The 20,679-nt window shown below is 29.9% G+C and overlaps 1 protein-coding gene across 1 annotated transcript in view; it reads right to left on the bottom strand.

The window, feature by feature from the left end:
• LOC134685663 (cytoskeleton-associated protein 5-A-like) overlaps positions 1-20,679 on the bottom strand; it is a 45,480-nt gene that overhangs the window by 16,412 nt on the left and 8,389 nt on the right. Inside the window, exons 10-31 of the mRNA XM_063545621.1 lie at positions 19,736-19,840; positions 19,275-19,364; positions 18,543-18,707; positions 17,453-17,581; positions 16,526-16,672; positions 15,976-16,008; positions 15,002-15,088; positions 14,411-14,521; positions 13,742-13,834; positions 12,761-12,946; positions 11,645-11,736; positions 11,192-11,249; positions 10,214-10,339; positions 7,688-7,824; positions 7,221-7,395; positions 5,410-5,523; positions 4,372-4,500; positions 3,608-3,802; positions 2,889-3,116; positions 2,309-2,419; positions 762-911; positions 28-231 (exon numbers count right to left, since the gene is read on the bottom strand). Of these exons, the coding sequence (XP_063401691.1) occupies positions 28-231; positions 762-911; positions 2,309-2,419; positions 2,889-3,116; positions 3,608-3,802; positions 4,372-4,500; positions 5,410-5,523; positions 7,221-7,395; positions 7,688-7,824; positions 10,214-10,339; positions 11,192-11,249; positions 11,645-11,736; positions 12,761-12,946; positions 13,742-13,834; positions 14,411-14,521; positions 15,002-15,088; positions 15,976-16,008; positions 16,526-16,672; positions 17,453-17,581; positions 18,543-18,707; positions 19,275-19,364; positions 19,736-19,840 (2,865 nt within the window). The remainder of the gene's footprint in view (positions 1-27; positions 232-761; positions 912-2,308; positions 2,420-2,888; positions 3,117-3,607; positions 3,803-4,371; positions 4,501-5,409; positions 5,524-7,220; positions 7,396-7,687; positions 7,825-10,213; positions 10,340-11,191; positions 11,250-11,644; positions 11,737-12,760; positions 12,947-13,741; positions 13,835-14,410; positions 14,522-15,001; positions 15,089-15,975; positions 16,009-16,525; positions 16,673-17,452; positions 17,582-18,542; positions 18,708-19,274; positions 19,365-19,735; positions 19,841-20,679) is intronic.

The following is a 20,679-nucleotide window of genomic DNA, read 5'->3' as shown; positions in this document are numbered from 1 at the left end:
AATCAACTGTTTGTAAATAAAGTTTACCTTTATAATGAGGTATGGTATAAAAGATGAGGCTTCTAACTCCACCAAGTGATAATCTTCATCCGATAACATAGTGAATACTTGACGTACATATTCTATGGCCTTGTTTAACATGCTAGGGTTGGTATCAAAGAATCGAATGGTGAACCACTTCAATATCAGATCAAGGTTACCAACAGTCTCGTCATGTAGTGTGCTTATACACTATAAAGGAAAATATATTGCATGTACATGTATATGTTTATACACTATAAAGGAAAATATATTGCATGTACATTTATATGTTTATACACTATAAAAGAAAATATATTGCATGTACATGTATATGTTTATACACTATGAAGGAAAATATATTGCATGTACATGTATATGTTCATACACTAAAAAGGAAATTATATTGCATGTATATATGTTTATACACTAAAGAGGAAATCACATTGCATGTATCTCAGAAAGAATTTTAATATTTTGCAGAAATTTACACATTTCCTCTCCTCTGCATTTTTTCTCTCTCTGAAATTGCAATCAAATTATGCTGACCACTTTTAATTTTTTTTTATATTATTATAAGTCATCTTATAATCATTCCTTTCATGATTGTTGTTTGAAAAAATTAAAATATAAACTTGCTAAAATGGGAAATCCATCAAAGTTTACTTATTATTACATTTAATCAAATCCAATAAATCTATCAATAAAAAATAACTTTAGCAAACTTTTCTTTTGTTATTTACCTTCATTAAACTCTCTATTGCTTTTATATGTAATTTGAAATCAGTTTGAAACATTTGGTCCATTATTGTTTTGTTAAAATTCTTCTCCATCTGAGTTCTCAGCTGTTCTATAAATTCTCCTCTCAGCTCAATGAAGTTCCATTTGAGTACCTATGCATAGATGAATTTTAAAAATTAACAACAACACTATATAAAAAATGTTTTATTTGCTCCATAATAATGTCATCAAATATAACTACACTGAAACTTTGTTATGTGCACAGTCAAAATGCATTGACTGTATAAATATTGGCTGTATACAGTCACTTATAATCTTTCAATCAGTTTAATTGAGGTCTGGAGCTGGCATGTCAGTTAACTGCTAGTAGTCTGTTGTTATTCATGTATGATTGTCATTTTATTTATTTTCCTTTGTTACATCTTCTGACATCGGACTCTGACTTCTCTTGAACTGAATTCTAATGTGCGTATTATTATGTGTTTCCTTTCTACATTGGCTAGAGTTATAGGGGGAGGATGAGATCTCATAAACATGTTTAACCCTGCCACAATTTAGCGCCTGCCCCAAGTCAGGAGCCTCTGACCTATGTTAGTCGTGTATGATTTTTTTTATTTCTTTATATTTATTTTATTTTATCAAAACACAATACATGATCATGATAATATACAAAGGATGATTTTTAATTTTAGTTTCTTGTGTATAATTAAGAGTTGAGTATGATGCCATTATCACTGTACTAGTATACATATTTTTTAAGGGGCCAGTTGAAGGACGTCTACAGGTGTGGGAGTTTCTTGCTACATTGAAAACCCATTGGTGGCCTTTGGCTGTTGTCTGTTCTATGGTTGGGTTGTTGTCCCTTTGACACATTCCCCAATTCCTTTCTCAAGTTTACTTATTGTATAAGACCTGGCCTCACGGTCATAAAACTTTCGAGCATGATTTTTGTACTCAAGACTCGAAAATCAACCAATCAAATTGCTGGATTTCATGTTTTTAGCATGATTTTTGTGCTCCGGGCACTGAGCAAAGTTTTATGCCTTCAAGGCCTGGTTTGTAATGTTGATAATGTGTTTACAGAGAGTTTTATTTGTGACGTCTGAAAACAGTCATTATTTTGAAGTCCTCTATTTACAAATTTCAAATCATTTTTTTTTTTTACCAAAATATTTCAAATAGAACAGTTTTATATGTTTGATTATCTCAAAAATAAATTTTATTAGTACTCAATTTGAAACAGGATAGAAATACTAGTCACAGCTTGCAATCTTTTATAGCTGTTTTTATAATGTCTTGAACAAATAAATTTCTTTTAAGACACTTTTATTATTGAGAAGGAATAGGTATCACAAAAATTAAATCTAGCATTTGAAATTTTGAAAGTAATTTCTGAAATTGTAATAAATATAAAGAATTTCACATTTTTATCCTTCTCCAAAAAGCAAGTATAAAGACAAGAAAATTTTACATTGTACAGTAATATTCTGACAATATTTTCAACTTCAAATTCCATCTTGCTTAATTTGCTGACAGAAAGATTATTTACCTTGAGAGCTTTTTCCTCTTTGAATCTCTTTTCTTTAGGTTCAGTAAGTGTCATCAATGGACTTGTATCCTCATCAGCCTTCTTCTTTTTACTGGTTGCAGGTGGAGGAGCCTGGAAATCAACAAAATTATTTTCACTAAATCAATTTAATCCAACAACATTTTCATCTTTGTTTGTCTTTAAGAAGTGATATTAAATCATAACTTAGAACAAGTTTAACCAAATTGTCAAAGGTTGACAGTAAACCCTGGGCAGAAAAGTGATATTGCAGTTGTTTTCAAAATATCTAAAAAGAGAAATTAAAAAACCTCAAAACTTTGTGACAAAATCATAACAATCAATCAAACACTTTGGATGGAGTCAATCTGAGGATGTATTGTTCTCAGACTTTGTCTTCAGTCAATATACTTCTTTCAGGCATATATAACTGTGCATCATCCTCTTAAAAAGGCTATGAAAATTATATACTTTGTGTGAATTTAAGGTAGATAAAAATTTAACTCATAAATAAACTGATTAAATTACTTTTGTTTTGAATAAGACTGAATATAATATAAGATTTTAAGTGATAGTAACTTACTGCCTTTCCTTTCCCTTTTACTGTCTTAGCTGGTTTGGCATCCCCTGAATCTGACAGTGCAGCCGACACAGGTCTAGATTTAACTGGTTCTGGTTCATCATAGTCATCCTTGACTGGTTTACTGACAGCTGATGATGAAGCAGCTTTCTTGACTTGCTTCACTGGTTTAGCTGGTAGATTACCTCTGGCTTTCTCTATTATAGCCATAATCTGATCCTTAGAGGCAGGCTACATGTAATAAATATAGTAAATAAGACTGGAAAGGAGTAATAATAGTTCAAATTACAAAAGTGTACATAAAATTTGTGTTTAATAGTTTGTCTTATACAAATATTAATATAAGACAACAACTCCAAAAGTCTGACAGTTAATACTAATGATTAAAGAGCAAGCACTATTAGGTGTTTTGGTTGGTACTGTATAATATTTGCTTGCCTCAGTTCAATGAAATAGTAACTATGTGTGCCCTTTCTTCTCATATTTAATATTAACATGCTGAAAATATTTTAAGAGCATGATTATCTTAGTTATATAGTCAAGATCTTCTGTTTTGGATCCAAATTTTAGCAGGAAAAATTAATATGACCTAATTTCTGGTCATTCCAAGATATTTATATTTTATATTTTTAAGTACCTTGCCTAAAGCATGTATAGGAACCAAAACAAAATATCTTTCATTCCTTCTGCCAAATATAGGAGATATATGTACTTTGACCTACCTTAAGTTTAGATGTAGCTTTGAAGACACTGTCATACCCTGTATGGATCATGAAAGGAACGACAGCATCCTGGGCTTTCTTCCTCACATCACCATTTCTATCTTCCAGGCACGACAGGAGATGGGGGATACACATCTTAAATTCTACAGGTAACTTTTTATGATCTGGCAGTTTCTCGATCAACCATCCCAATAACTGTATTAATGATAGACAGAAAGAGTTTTGATACATTGTATTAATCAACTGCATTTTATTAAAAAGACAGTTTTAATTCATTATTTGGTCTTTTAAAGTGAAAAGAAACTACCATGAAAAAAAATTGCAATGTAAAGGAATAAAAGGAAAAGTTGAAAAGATATTTGATTGAAACAAACTTTTAAAACATAAAATCAAAAAAGACAAAACAAATATTCCTTCTTAATTTTTCTAAATATTTAAGCATATTTTAAGCTATAAAACATGCAAGAATCTGATTGATATATTAATGCTAAAAGATTTGCTATATAATAAAACATTGTTTAAATTGTATTTTTTCCAGTATCACTTTTAACATAGCAGAATTTGAATAACTGGTGCAAAATATAAAACATTCAATCTTTAAAAAGATTTATTTATTCATTCAATTCATATATAACTATGTAGCTTTGTTCAACTATAAAATGTAGACTATAAATCTCTGTAGAGACAAAAGGTAACATTCTATTAGTAATTAAGAACAAAGGAATATAAAAAAGATATCAAGCAATCATAAATTAAAAGTTTACCTCTATCCTAAGATTAGGATTTTCCATTTTGAGGGTATCCATGAGTGCTTCACATTCCACTAAAGGTAACAGTGATGTTTGATCTGTCCACATAGTCAAAGCATTCACAGCCTGCTGACGTAACAGTGGCTGTAAGACAAATATAAATCTCAATTCTTTATAATGAATCATTGGTGTACAGAAATTAAGATCAATTAGAACTACACAGCTACTTTTTCATAAGTACTATTTCTGTACCAAAAATCTGTAGTACTTGAAATCTACTTTTAATATTCAGTACTATTTTGTGACTTTAAAAATTATTGTAATATTTAGGTACCTGTATTTTACAATACCTGATTTGTACTTGAAAATTTAAGTACTACATATTTTTGGTTACAACGTTACATTTTCAGTATTATGAAAGTATGTCTATTTCAAATCTCCTAAAATTATGATTTTCAAACATGGAATATTGTGATCTCTTTTGGTAATATGTCTGTACCACAATTTTAAGTACAGATCAAGTACTGTAAAATACAGGTAGGTAAATAGTACAATAATTTTAAATTAAAGAAATAGTACTAAATATCAAAATTTAATTTCCAGTACTACAGATTTTAAGTACAGAGATAGTACCTATGCAAAAGTAGCAGTGTATGATTGAACACACAAAAGAATACATTCCTTATTTATAATTGATTATCTCCCCTTTAACATGGTTAACTTGGATTACATTCATATGTGCACAACTTCTGGTTATGTTCTACAACTGTGTAAACTTTCATCAATATCCATCAAACCTTTAAGCAGGAGCTGTACTCAATAGGCACATGGATAGACGGACAGACTAATGGACAGAGTAATTTCCATATACCCCATTTGTCTGTTAGGAATATTATAAAATATGGTTCTTGCTCCTTACATAAATTGAACATCTTTTATTCAATTATTCATAAAATGCAATTCTGAAAATATCAATGTAAACATATCAAACTTATCATTTTGGTCAAGCATTTATGCTTTTCCATGATTGTTTATAAAACACACATAACATACCTTCATATCCCCAAAACAACCAAGTAGGGCTGGTCCAATTGTTTTAATATGTGCTTTACAGTGTGGCCCCATGTTGGTGGCTAATGTCACACAAATACCTATAGTCAAACCAACCTGTAAAGATAAACAGATTGATTGATGGCTTTCTACTTGTTTATGTACAGTGGCAAATACTACAGCCATAATGTTCAGATGAGAAAACTGGAAGAAATATCACTTGACAAATGTTATACAGTCGATTCCACTTAATTGCATACCGCTTAATAGCATAATTCTGTTAATTGCATACTTTTCTCCTGCACAAAACCATTTCCCATTCACCTAATGTTAAATTGTCCGGTTATATGCATAGCCTTACAAGTGGCATTTCGGTTTATTGCATAGAAAATAATCGCCAGCTAGATATGCTCAGTTAAAACTGACGAGATTTTTGACCGGAAATGGCAATTTGGTAAGTATATTTTTCATGAATGCATCATACTTTTCATTATTATTTCACATTTATAATGTGTTATTCAAATAAAGTTTTAAAACAATATCTTTCGTGTTTATATGATTATAGAAAAGGCCTCGATGTGTACACAGGTAAAGCTTCCCAAATTCTATTTTAAGCCTCGAGGTCATAAAAATGTCAATCAGCTGATTGTTGTAAAAACACGACCATTCTATGATCTTCTATCTCAAAAGGTGTTAATTATTGATTGGATTTCAAACATTGTTCATAGATTATGTTTTGGGTGAATTTTTAAAACATTAACGTGTAATCTCGTAATTCAGCTTGGGTGATCTACATTTATGTTAAATATTACAGGGCATTTATATATGTTTGAAGAATTTTATACATTAATCTTTCCTTTTTAATATTTTTTTAAAAGAAAATTAACTTCTGATTATTTTGTTTTCTCACTTTCAACACTTGTGTCCAGCAAATAACCAGTGCAGAGCCCCATCACCTTTGCATATACGAAACTAACGATGTTAAAGTAACAGTTTCACATCACTATGTAATCGGTAAATACTGAATATCAAAGGCAGTTCATTGCACAATTATTGTTTCAATGATTATAAACTGTGTAGTATTGTTAAACAGTTTATTTTAAACAAAGCGTAACAATGTAATTTGTACATCCGGGTCATAGAAACAAATCTATTTTTAGAACAATTTTATTTTCGTATCTCAGGTAAAGGAAAAGTCGGTACATAAATAAACTAAAACAAAATGTGTTTATAAACTTTATTGAAAGAATGCACAATGAAATAAAATGTATGACATTAAAAAAATAACTTTTATTAGAATAAATAAGCATTCAATATGTTGTAAGTGGACTATGGACGTTCATCTTTTTTCTTTGCTGATCTGCACTATCGATGTTATTTGACTCAGTAATTTGGCATTTCGGATATAAGCATACTCTGCTTCATTGCATAATTTCGTCTGACAAATAGGCTATGCAAATAACCGGAAAGTACTGTACTGATATTTATGACAAAATTTATATTTAAAATCCCTCAATTTGTCTAAGTACAAGTATTTCTATAAAATGGGGTTTAAAATCAAAAGCTATTACTACTACAGTAAAAACAAGAAAGCGACCAATCAAGACAGGTTTCCCTAAGAAAATATGACCTTTACAGTAGGTTTAACTGTATATTGATAGCCTTAATAATAACCTTCTCCTCACTTGTTTACTGCAGTAACATGACATTTACAGGAAATTAATTACAGTTTTTGACTTAACTCATTAGTGATATTATAATTAGAGTATTTTGCAAACCAGATTATAGTTTAAATATATCTTAAACATACTTACCAAAACTTTATTATTATCAACCAGTCGAACTTTCAACCCTTCTGGTAAAGAGCCCAGGTTACCATTTATAAACTTAGCTTCATTCAGTATGGCTGAGATTTTTTCTAAAGCCTCTTTCCTTATCTTCCAGTTTTTATCTACCAATGATTCCATTAATTCTGGAGTGAATTTTTCTCTAAAACAAGAAGACAGCAACTGATAATAGAAATATAACCTTAACTGAAGTAAACTCTCCAATACAATTGAAACCTATTTCTTTTTTTTAAAACTGTTTATCAATTAGTTCTGTTAAAATTCTTACCTATTTGTTTTAAAGAATTTAAGACAGAATATAATACAATAACAATCCTAACTGTATAATATTTAACCAATTTTTAGCAGTCATTTCTATTTTACACTGAAACCATATCATTTGTCAATTTTATCAATGAATCTATGTGTAAATGTTCTTTAAATACTTGTCATACCCTATATCATTTCTTTCAATTAGATCTGCCATATTAACTTCCTCTTTAGGTGTATCCTCATCATCTTCCTCCTCCTCCTCCCCTTCACCTCCTGCTACCACACCTCTAGTAGGGGCTGGAGGCTTCTCACCTTTCACCTAAAATATCAGAGAGAAAAAATGATGCTGCACAGCTATGATGGTAAATTATCTACCAACTGTAAAATCATTTAATATGAAGCATGATTTATCTCTGATACAGACCTTTCCAGCTTCGTAACAAAGATGTCTTTATTAAAGGTAAATATACAATTTTTACTTAACCAACAAACATATCTTCCTTCCTGAAACAGGAATCAAAGTGTGTCATACTTTCGGTCCTCATGCTCTTAATGTTTACGTGTATTTCGAAAGGTTAAAAAAAGATATCGACTTACAGCAATTTCATTCAGAATTATGTTTACAGAACATTGCATATTTGCACTATACTGAAACGGACTTGAATTGAGCTTTAATGGAAAATATTCACATTTACTGCTTTAACTTATCATACCTGTCACATTGATACATCTAAACTTCCAACAAATACAACCAGATGCTCCGCAGGGCGTAGCTTTATACGACCGCAGAGGTTGAACCCTGAACGGTTGGGGCAAGTATGGACACAACATTCAAGCTGGATTAAGCTCTAAATTTGGATTGTGATTTAATAGTTGACACACCATAGGTTTCTGACACAGAATGAATGTGTTCTAATGAAATTAAATTTTTTGTTTTCTCTTAGAGCAATTCACTATGCTGTTGAATATTAATCCTCTCAAAAAAATGTTTGAAGAAATTTTCTTTTTATTTATGAAATTTCAAATGAGAAAAATTGAACCCAATTTTTTAATCACATCCCCCTTTCCCTTATTCCAAAACTAATCTCAATTAAAATATTCTAATGGAGTTTGCAACAATAACTACTCATTTAAATACATCATAAAATATTAAGATGTAAAAAAAACTGCTTGTTATCACTGAATGGTAAAGATTATTTAAATTTATCAGTTGGTAGTAAAAAGTGAATACATTGTATATTGTATATAACAAAGAATTAAGTTGATTCTGGACAAAGAAAGATAACTCCAATTAAAAAAAATTCTTGCAATAAGATATTTCTTGCTTACTATTCTGGACAAAGAAAGATAACTCTAATTAAAAAAAAAAATTGCTATTTCACAATATTGTGAAATTAGATATTTCTTGCCATTGCACAATACTGTGCAATTGAAAAGACTTGCTATTGCACAATACTTAATATAATAATTTTAGATCCTGATTTGGACCAACTTGAAAACTGGGCCCATAATCAAAAATCTAAGTACATGTTTAGATTCAGCATATCAAAGAGGCCCAATAATTTAATTTTTGTTAAAATCAAACTTAGTTTAATTTTGGACCCTTTGGACCTTAATGTAGGCCAATTTGAAAACGGGACCAAAAATGAAGAATCTACATACACAGTTAGGTTTGGCATATCAAAGAACCCCATTTATTCAATTTTTGATGAAATCAAATAAAGTTTAATTTTTGACCCTTATTTGGACCAACTTGAAAACTGGGCCAATAATCAAGAATCTAAGTACATTTTTAGATTCAACATATCAAAGAACCCAACCGATTCATTTTTTGTCAAAATCAAACTAAGTTTAATTTTGGACCCTTTGGACCTTAATGTAGACCAATTTGAAAACATGACCAAAAGTTAAGAATCTATATACACAGTTAGATTCGGCATATCAAAGAACCCCAATTATTCAATTTTGATGAAATCAAACAAAGTTTAATTTTGGACCCTTTGGGCCCCTTTTTCCTAAACTGTTGGGACCAAAACTCTTAAAATCAATACCAACCTTCCCTTTATGGTCATAAACCTTGTGTTTAAATTTCATAGATTTCTATTTACTTATACTAACGTTATGGTGCGAAAACCAAGAAAAGTGCTTATGTGGGTCCCTTTTTGGCCCCTAATTCCTAAACTGTTGGGACCTAAACTCCCAAAATCAATACCAATCTTCCTTTTGTGGTCATAAACATTGTGTTTAAATTTCATTGATTTCTATTCACTTAAACTAAAGTTATTGTGCAAAAACCAAGAATAATGCTTATTTTGACCCTTTTTTGGCCCCTAATTCCTAAACTGTTGAAACCAAAACTCCCAAAATCAATCCCAACCTTTCTTTTGTGGTCATAAACCTTGTGTCAAAATTTCATAGATTTCTATTAACTTAAACTAAAGTTATAGTGCGAAAACCAAGAAAATGCTTATTTGGGCCCTTTTTGGCCCCTAATTCCTAAAATGTTGGGACCAAAACTCCCAAAATCAATACCAACCTTCCTTTTATGGTCATAAACCTTGTGTTAAAATTTCATAGATTTCTATTCACTTTTACTAAAGTTAGAGTGCGAAAACTAAAAGTATTCGGACGACGACGACGACGACGCCAACGTGATAGCAATATACGACGAAAATTTTTTCAAAATTTGCGGTCGTATAAAAACTAACCTTTTCAAACTCTGCATCTATCTGCTGCAACAAAGCTGGTTTTTCATCCTCAAAGAACATTCTAAATTGTTGTCCCATGTACATATAGATAACAGAGGTTACAGTGATTGCTGATGCTCTCACTGCCTGAAAAACAGAACATATAATTTAGACACTGATGCTCCACAACCATTTGATTAGGGACCTTTTCGTTTTGAGTTTTCCACAGAGTTCAGTATTTTTGTGATTTTACTTTTTTTTTATGCAATGACCTTTTTGTAGATTTTTATTTTTTGGCTATTTCGAAGTATTAACTTTTGTGCACAGTTTAAATGTGAATATTTAACAATAAGTAGGCACTTCACTCCAATAGTGTTGCATTATAAATACTATTACTGCAAGGAATATTGTCATATATTTTATGCAACTTTTTAAAGGAACTTATGAGATTAATCTGCAACCCATGTGCCAAAATTTCGAAGTTTACAATCCATGTAAAGTCCATTTCAGCTAGCTATAGTTAAGCAATAGTATTCTCAATCTTATGAAATAAGGATAAGGCAGAACAATTCATGTTGGCTCAGATTTATCAATTCTTCTTGTTCAGGATCCAATATCAAATCAACCTCTGACATGTAAGTAATTTTTTGTTATATAAGCGCTATTCTGTTTCACATGATGAACATTAACAATTTTAAAAGCATGTGACAAGATTTAAAATGAACTGACTCGTTACAAAAAAAAATGTGAATAAGATGTATGTTACAAGTTGATGTTATCACAAAAAACTTACTGGAACACTTCACTATAATCAAAACTTAGACCTTATTTGGGACAGATAGAGGACTTCACAGACAGGAATACATAATGCCCAACTGATATCATAGTTTTGGCATAAAAACTAAAATCCTTTACAATTTTAGGGAAATATTAGCACAGTGATGAATGTAACTTATTTTTTTAACATTTTAAAATAATACAATATAAAGCATAACTTACTGGATTAGTTGCTGCAAAAGCTTTCTTTATATAGGTTATTAATGGTTTGACACTCAACCTGAAAATGTTTGAAACAATTCAAATAATCTATAGTAAAAAAATCTGTTCTATCTTGTTCTGAATAGACATAAACAGACAACAATTCAATATAATATACAATATATTTTGTTTCCTTCAAAGAACTTTTAATATTTACAAGCCATATGGTTCAGACAAGGGTTATTGTCATAATTAGGTTCATAATAGTGAGAAATTAAAGGTGCTAATGTAAAATCTATAGTAAAGATTCGTCTCCTTTATAATAATATGTATTTATGATAAACTCTCGATATACTCTACCCAATCATATTTAAAGGTCATAAGTCCAGATACTTTTTTAATTTAAAGTTTAATATAAAGTTGGGCAGTGAAATTGTTTTCTATCATTTTATGTTTATAGATTCTCAAACTTACTTCAGTCCGAAGTCCTTCACAGCTTGAGCTAGCCACACTAATGTTTCAGCTGTATTCTTAGGATTCTTGTTCTCAAATCCTAGAGGTATTACCTATAACAGAAGAACATTAAAAAATGTATTCGAACAGTCTATCCCAAACTCTGTCTAAATGACTAAATGTCAGACAAAAAGTAATTCGGTCAGACAGAACTTTTAATTTATTTTAGTTGAATATATAGTAGAAAAGTTCAAATTTCTTTTTCAGTCAGACAAACCAGTTTGGCACTGACTGTTCTAAGGATTGTAGTTTTTCTCAAACCCTGACCATATTTTGATACATTTAACTGACCATACAAAAGTATGTTTGAAATAGTCATTTATGCAACAATCTCCTCCATTGTAATCTGTAAACATCACCAAATAGATCTAGAAAAGTGTTTTCTAAACAAAACATGTGAGGTCAGGTCTGAAATACACCCATCGGTAATTGAAATTAAAATCATAAAACCAGGACTCTAATAAATATAGATTTGCACATTATATCAACAAATTAGATATTTTCTCTTTTCTCATTTAAGTAATTCAATATCCTGTGAATTCATTCATTTTCCTGGGTATCAATTTTTGTGGATAGAGAGAAAAAATACATTACTATGGATACGTAAATTTCTTGAATCACTGTTTATCAGTACTTTATATTAAAAGGAAATTGTGTTTTATCAGGTCTACTTTGTCAAAAGTGTGTTGCTAATTGTATATAAGTCAAAGTGTGAAATTTGATGTTCCTCTCAAAATAATATTGGTGACAAGCATGTTCCATACCAAATCCTCATGATTATTTTTATCACCAACAAACCAAATTATGACATGGTAATATTAACAACTTGCAGTAAGTTCCAATGAACAATTTTGATTGATTTTTGAAAAAGTACTTCTACAATGGTCAATATTTATTTAATCAAAATTACTTTCATATTTTATTTTAAAAAAAAATGTTTTATCCTACCATGTTTTTGATGCAACCAATAAATCTTAATTCTACAGAATAAGCAGACTTCTATTGTCAGTGTATTGTCATTGATAGTTTCATTGACATTACATTCTGTAACAATTCATACTTAAAAGATTTCTTTACCTCTTTACAAATAAATTCTAATGATGTTGCCTCAGCAATACAACTGAGACATTCTTGTACAGATTTGCCCTGCTTTACATCTCCAATCTTATCAACCAGGTCTGATAAAACACATTCTGCAGATACTTTTGTGAACTTGGCATTCTTGGCAAGAAGTGTAAAAAGTTCTATTCGTAGCTTCAAAACCTGAAAAAAAGGGTTTTTACACAATCAATTTATGTAACCATAATTTTTTTGAAAATACTGTAAAACAGTTTTTGATTTTTAGATCGCTTTGAATATGATATTTTTCAAATGTATACTTTGTGTACTGTGCACTAGAGCTGAGTTCCAAATGTATGTAGGTATTTTTGTGTCAAATCAAAGCATTTAGGTATTTTGAAATACTCACTATTTTACATCTGGATATGCATATATTTGATACTGAAGTCACTCTTTCTATATGATGTACCATGAATGGTAACACTCTACTTATAAAATGCAGGTATCATTATGGAAATCTATTGATTCAAGATTTAATTTTTCAATAGCATCTATCTAAATATTTCAATTACATCTATCTAAATATTTCAACTACATTATTTCAATTACATCTATCTAAATATTTCAACTACATTATTTCAATTACATCTATCTAAATATTTCAACTACATTATTTCAATTACATCTATCTAAATATTTCAACTACATTATTTCAATTACATCTATCTAAATATTTCAACTACATTATCTCAATTACATCTATCTAAATATTTCAATAAAATATTTCATATTTATTTCAAAATCTCCTTAATTTAGCCTCCTCACTGGAGACATTGCTGAAATGTGCATCAGGTCCATTAAAATTGGTACTGTTTATTTAAGTAAGCAGTTGTGAACTTTGTAATTTTTTTCAAAATCTCCTTTATTTAGCCTCTCTTGAGATATTGTTACTGATTATAAAGTGAGCAGTTGTGAACTTTGTAATAGGACTGAACTAACCTGGAAATTGTTATCTTTTAGACCTGGTTTCTTGGCAACTGTTTTGACAACAGCCTGACATGGTATTTCATCTTTAGACATACCCTTCATTGTCTACAAATATAAACAACTATTATATAAACAACCATTTTATTATAATATCAACATAGGTTTGCAAGTATCTTATTATTATGATGCTAATTCAAGTTAACAGCAGTAATATCTTATAATATCTTGAACTTTTTTGATAATATACTCAAATTTACTGTCTTTTGTGTGTTGTGTGTATCATAAAATAAATGTTTGGTTAATTAAGCTTTTTAAAGTCCTAAGCAGCGGTGTGTTCCTATGAAACTACAACACCGTGTGTATATCAATGCAACTTAACTCAATGGTTTGGTCTTATTACTAAAATAATGGTAGTTAGGCAAACAACAATTAATCAATCTAAAATAATAGTGAATTTATTCAAATGGTTTATACTTATAAAACACTTTCAATTAATTTCCTCTTAAATGGTTAAACTTTGTATAATAAGTAAATTAATGACTCACACATTTACTCAACATTCTTTTGCATATTTATATTTATGGAAGATTATCTTCTGTATTTTGTGTAAAACTTAATTAAAAGTATTTTTTTCTTAGCTAGTAGCAGTATCCTTTGAATATTGACATTTATTTATTAAACCTGTGTGATAGTTTCCATGGCAGCCAGTCTGTCTTTCCAGTTAGCACTTGTCAACTGTTTCAATGTCTCCCCAGGAAACACTGCACCAGCTTTATCCTCTACAGCTTCATCCTGATTGGTTCAAATTCAATAGTATAAGTGCATGTGTAACATATTGAAAAAACACCTAAATTATTATTATTATTTAAATGAAAGACTTTTTTTTTTTATATAAAGAACAAGAAAGCAATTTGCATAATCACGTAAATTTATACAACTATATTTAAAAGTCAAGTGACACTGAATGATTCTGCATTCAGACATTTTTCCATGTTGTTTATATTATCCAAGAGTATCCATCTGCTTCAGTAATTTGAACAAATCAATAAGTGGTTTTTTTTGGGTTTTTTTAAATTAAATACTGTACTTATATTTTTTGTGGACTACCAGTTTTACAGGATTTCATTTATTATCCTCAAAACAAATGTAAATAACAGTCAAATTACAAATTACCCATTTATATCATAAACATGTATATTCATAAAGTATAAAATAGAAAGATACAAATCCATGATTTCTCTGAGAAAATAGGTATGTATGAACAGAACTTACTGAGAGAACACTTTCTGTAGGAAGTTCCCCAGCTGCTGCACCTCCCTTCTTTCCTCCTCCTTTACCCTTCGTATCTTTCTTTGATGTCTAAAATAAAATATAGGAATATAAATGAATATGAAATAAGTCTATCTGGAGGATGGGGATACACTGTGTCTATGCTTACATTAATGAACCATTTCAGAGCGTAGCCATTGTATAGAAAGCCGTCAATTACTATAAACTATATGATAACCTATATAGATATAGGAAGATGTGGTGTGAGTGCCAATGAGACATCTCTCCATCCAAAAAACAATTTAAAAAGTAAACCATTATAGGTTATATATCTCTCGCTTATTTTCAACTTTGGATTGGTGTCTCCTTGACATACACCCAATATCTCCTTCAATTCAAACTACGCAATCTTCAAGTCATTTCACGGAATCTTACGACATCTGTTACATATTGTCCATGCTCAGTAATAAAAGCAGCATATGTATTGGGGATATAGGTACCAAGTTCTTCTACACATGTTTGAAATGCTGTATACATACATAATGACTAAAGAGATTTATCAGTTTCTTACAGATATTTTGATATTTACAACTGTGTGATTCATTTTGAAGTATTTTTCACATTTCGGACACTAACATAATGATACATCAGACAAGAACACCAGATGTACCTTATTTAATGTATTTGTCTAGACAATGTACCTTATTTAATGTATTTGTCTAGACGATGTACCTTATTTAATGTATTTGTCTAGACGATGTACCTTATTTAATGTATTTGTCTAGACTCATTTAAGTATTTAACTCAAACAATATATAACATTGTAAGACAAGCAATTATACAGTAACAGTACAAGTAAATCACTTTACATCTTATAGTGCTACAAAATTAAGCTACATGTATGAATACTGATTTAGCAATCAACATAATCAAAATTAAATTAAATCAAATATTACATATTTAGTTTTCAAACTTACAGATTTTGCAGGAGCTGTTTTTGGTCTTTGATCCTAAAAATATAGAAGAAAATACAAGTATTGTATACATTTTTTTACTTAAATTCACAGCTTAATAAGAATTCAGGTTGAACTTGATGGTTTTGGCTAGTCTTGTAAGTCAATTTTTGTTTGAACATTTTTCTATGCTTCTAATCATACACCATTTTTTGGCCTATGAGCATGTCTGATGATGTACATAAAATTTGACCAGAAATGTACTTCATCCACACTAAAACATTATATTTCAATTTTTTCTAATGTTCTTGAGTTAATGTTAACTTGATATGACTTCTTAAAAAATTAATGTCAAAACAGGTTTTGACATAAATCTTTAGTTTTATATGATTTAATTTATGATTCAAATATGAATTTACAAGTCAAGATATCAAATACGGAATGCATTGTTCATCTACCAAAAAAAAACACATTTTTTAGCTTTGTTCATATCTTAGTTATGGTGATGTATTCACGAAGAGAATACAGTTATTTTGTTAACGGCAGTTAAATTTACAATAAACTTAGTACTTACAGATTTGGCTGTAGTCTTAGGTCTAGCTACAGGTTTGGGTTCTGGAGCTTTGGCTGGAGCTGGTTTACTGACTGCACCACCACCACCACCAGACCTGGGTTCTCCTTTAGCATTCAGTAACACAGCTTTGTCACAGCCTTCTTTTATCTAAAATCAAGTATACATATATAACTGAAAATGTATCTGTGTTTGTGTGAATATAGGACTGTTAAAAAAAAAAACCCACCATACACCAATTAGTCTTTAAATGCAACTATTCCATGTTAAACTATACGAGTTGAAACATTATCAGTCATATCAAAACAATTTTACAAGGCTAAATTTAAGATTATGTAGAATTATTGACAATGTTGAGTCTGAGGAAACCGGATCATGAATCCACATTCATTTGGAAGTTACAATAAACTTTAAATATCCAGATAACATTACTTTTCTCAAAATCATAAGTAGTATGATCAATTCCTAAGGAATTGGCTTTTCCAGTGAACAAAATCATTCCAGTTTTAAACTATTTTATAACACCACTAAATAAATCCGCTCTGGTGTTTTTATGTTGAAATGGACAAGCTCCACGAACAAGACTGTGTCCTAAGTACACGGATACCCCATCTGCACTATCATTTTCTATGTTCAATGGACCGTGAAAATGGGGTAAAATCTCTAATTTGGCATTAAAATTAGAAAGATCATTTCATAAGGAACATGTGTACAAAGTTTCAAGTTGATTGGACTTCAACTTCATCAAAAACTACCTTGACCAAATACTTTAACCTACCTCGACCAAAAACTTTAACCTGAAGCGGGACAGACGGACAAACGGAAGGACGGATGAACAGATGGACTGACGCAGACCAGAAAACATAATGCTCATAAATGGGGCATAAAAATTTTGATCCAATTCTATCATAAACTACTGTAAGGAGTTACCTTCTGCATTTTAATAGCATCAACGTCTGGTAGAAAAGGCATGATATTTTTTTCTGTAACAACTCTCATGGCCATACCAAGTGCTGCATACGAAGCCTCTCTTACTTCTGGTGTTGTATCATTAATTGTCTGCAATAAAAAAAAATCAAGACTCTTTGTAACTATGTCTACATCGGAAATTAGATCACACAATTGAGCTATTGAGATAATCCTGTAGATATACATGCAATACGTATGTTCAACAACTCTTTCATAGTATTTTAAAATTCCTATGATAATTCAGTGTACATGAATACATTCTTAATATATTCTTCTGCTCTATGATGACATGAAAAGAAGAGACAAAGTGAAAGAAGTCTCCCACAAAATTCATGCAAATAATATGTAAAATAGAACTAAATTGATTATTTACTCACATTGACAATACTATCAAGGCAGAGTTACATTTTTGGGCAGTACCTAACTGGTAACTCCTGTCCCATATCAATGCATCCACACTAACTTTTTTTTTAAATTCTGATACAAGTACTATTAGTAAGGAAAGGTATAAACAAGACAAAAGATGTATGTGTTGGTGTTAATAAAATTTGAAAAGACTATGAATACCTGACCAAATCATAAAAGTTCAAATATAAGCTAATTCAATGCAAGATTTTTTTTTATCTCTATGACTTATAATTTAAAACCAGTACAGCATTATCTAACATTAAAATACCTTCATCCTTCTAAATAATAAATTCCTTGTTACTATTAATGTATGTCTTATATTCTTAAGACAGAAAACCTCTAATTTATTAGACACGTTAGTATGTAGAGGTCTGTTGGCCAAAACATGAATAAAACCTACTATGAAATACTGAGAACCACAAGCGTTTCTATTTTGAGGAAAATGATACTTTCCTAAGTTCACATCGGAACAGTTCAAATTCTGAAATCAACAAGTTATCAAAATATGTTTTTATCTAATTTCAAACTGAATATTATTTGTGCATTTATGCAACTAAAAGCCTCAGCATTTACATTTATATAAAAATGCTACTGAAAACCCAAAAAGGAGTGTTATAATACCGCAACAAAATATTTGACCTACCTTGAGTAAAGCTGTACAGAACATCTTGAGCATTTTCTTAGGTAAAGTTGCTGTAGTACACTTAGAAAAACATCGGGATAAAAACGAGGCCGTCTCTGTTTTAATTTGAGGATTTTTGTTGTCTAGTGCTGCCACCACATCCTCAGAAATAGATTCTAAAGTTGTCTGTAAAATGATCAATTTTATCTTTATATTTCTTGACTAACATGACTAATAAAGGCAATATAATCGTGTAAGCATTAGAAATATAAATTTTGACAAAATCTTCTATTTTTAAAAAGATCTACATGTTGCATGCATTCATATATCATATTTCCTTTATACCATTTTAACTTCAAATTATAATAAAACAACCATTTCATAATTTAACGACTACTTTCAATTGCAAAAAATATAAGATTTCTTTGTAGAGTTTGTTTATAATAACAGGAGATACAATTTGAGGCTATTCAGGTCTTTATTCAGACATTTGAATTAATGTAATAAAGCTGATACAATACATATTCACTTTAATTAATGCAGCCAATTGAGATCCAGTACGTAATATCTTCTTTTAAGTAGTAAGTGTTCACAGTTGATCAATATTTTTTTTTCAAATAATTATTACACAAAGAGTTTAACACATGAGTAGGTCCAAGTTCAAAAGACTTTTGTCTTGATGAAAAATCTTTTGGACCTATTCAACTTTTTCAAGCTTCAATGTAAATGGTATAACTCAGATCTAAATCTTACAGAAGGGTAAATTGCATCACTAGCATCTCTCAGTGCAGTTACAACAGCAGGTTTCTTCTCTTTAAACTTGTCCAATATCATCTGTATGCACTGTAAATAAATAACAAATATATATTAACTTTTTCTCACCATATGTTTGTATATACGACTGTGTAGTATAACTGTAATATTAATAAATCAATATTAAATAATTGTCTCCCTTATACTTACAAAATCATTATGAATCAAATAGCCAAATATTACCATGAAAAATATATATAGTTTAAACCTATCAATTTGTGAGTAAAAAGTGAAAACAATTTGACAAGTTGTTCAACTGGTAACTGTCATCTCCAGCCTATTCAACACAAAGGCATCATCCCCCTGAACAGAAAGTCAAAGTGAGCAATTAGATTTTAACAGCTGCAAAATACCTGCCACTTCAAGTATTATGTATTTCTAAATATCATAATCACACTTACATTGAGTGCATATGGTGAAAATTTCTTCCTCAACCCAATGGCTAATCCAGTTAAACATCTGGTTGCAATACCCACTAATATAACATTGGTGTCTTTGGCAATAACCTGAATAAACAAAAAATGTCAATTGTATTTTTTATGTAATACACGTTTGGAATGATTATTACATTCTCACAGGTCTTGATTGTATGAGATGACAAACTTATTGTTATCTCTTAAAGTATATATAAGTTATAATAATATCTTTAATTATATTTGTTAGTAGCTAAGATATATGTAATATTCCTTAATTCTCATCTTTATGGATAAAGATGGTCCAATTTGGTTATTTCATAAATCAACCCCATTTAAACACACATACATTTTCAATTCAAAAACAGATCATTTTAGTAAAACATTGGATAAAATTCCATAATCTCAATTTGCATTAATATGAAAGTTTGATATAGGAATGCAGAATTGTTTTTATTATATGTTTCATTATCACCATTGTTGTTATTTTGAAAAAAATTTGTAAGGGTTCCGCGGAACCCAGTGTCTCGCCTACTTTTGCTGTAAATTGCAGGCTAAACAAAAATGAGGAAAAAAATCAATAAAAATATTCCTCTTGATACTATCTTATGATTGTAAGAAGCTTCTGTCAAAGCTTGGTAACAATCTAGGATAGCTAATGAATCTAATAAATGTTTTGAAAACTTTAACTGCAGACTGTATGTAATGTTAACTGGAAGAAAATCTAAGTCCATTTAAAAGTAAAATACAGAAAAAATGGAGTTATCTTTTTACAAAATTTACTTCTGGATTCTATCTTATGATCATAAATAAGCTTCTGTCCAAGTTTGGTACAAACCCAGGATAGTTTAAGAAAGTTATTAAAATTTTTAAAACTTTAACCACAGAGTGAATGTTATGTTTCCCCGCAGAAAACTAAGTCCATTTAAAAG

The sequence above is a fragment of the Mytilus trossulus genome, chromosome 9 (genome assembly GCF_036588685.1).
Source record: "Mytilus trossulus isolate FHL-02 chromosome 9, PNRI_Mtr1.1.1.hap1, whole genome shotgun sequence".
NCBI classification, from domain to species: domain Eukaryota; kingdom Metazoa; phylum Mollusca; class Bivalvia; order Mytilida; family Mytilidae; genus Mytilus; species Mytilus trossulus.
The sequence above is the reverse complement of the archived record's forward strand: the minus strand, read 5'-3'. Positions and strand labels throughout refer to the sequence as shown.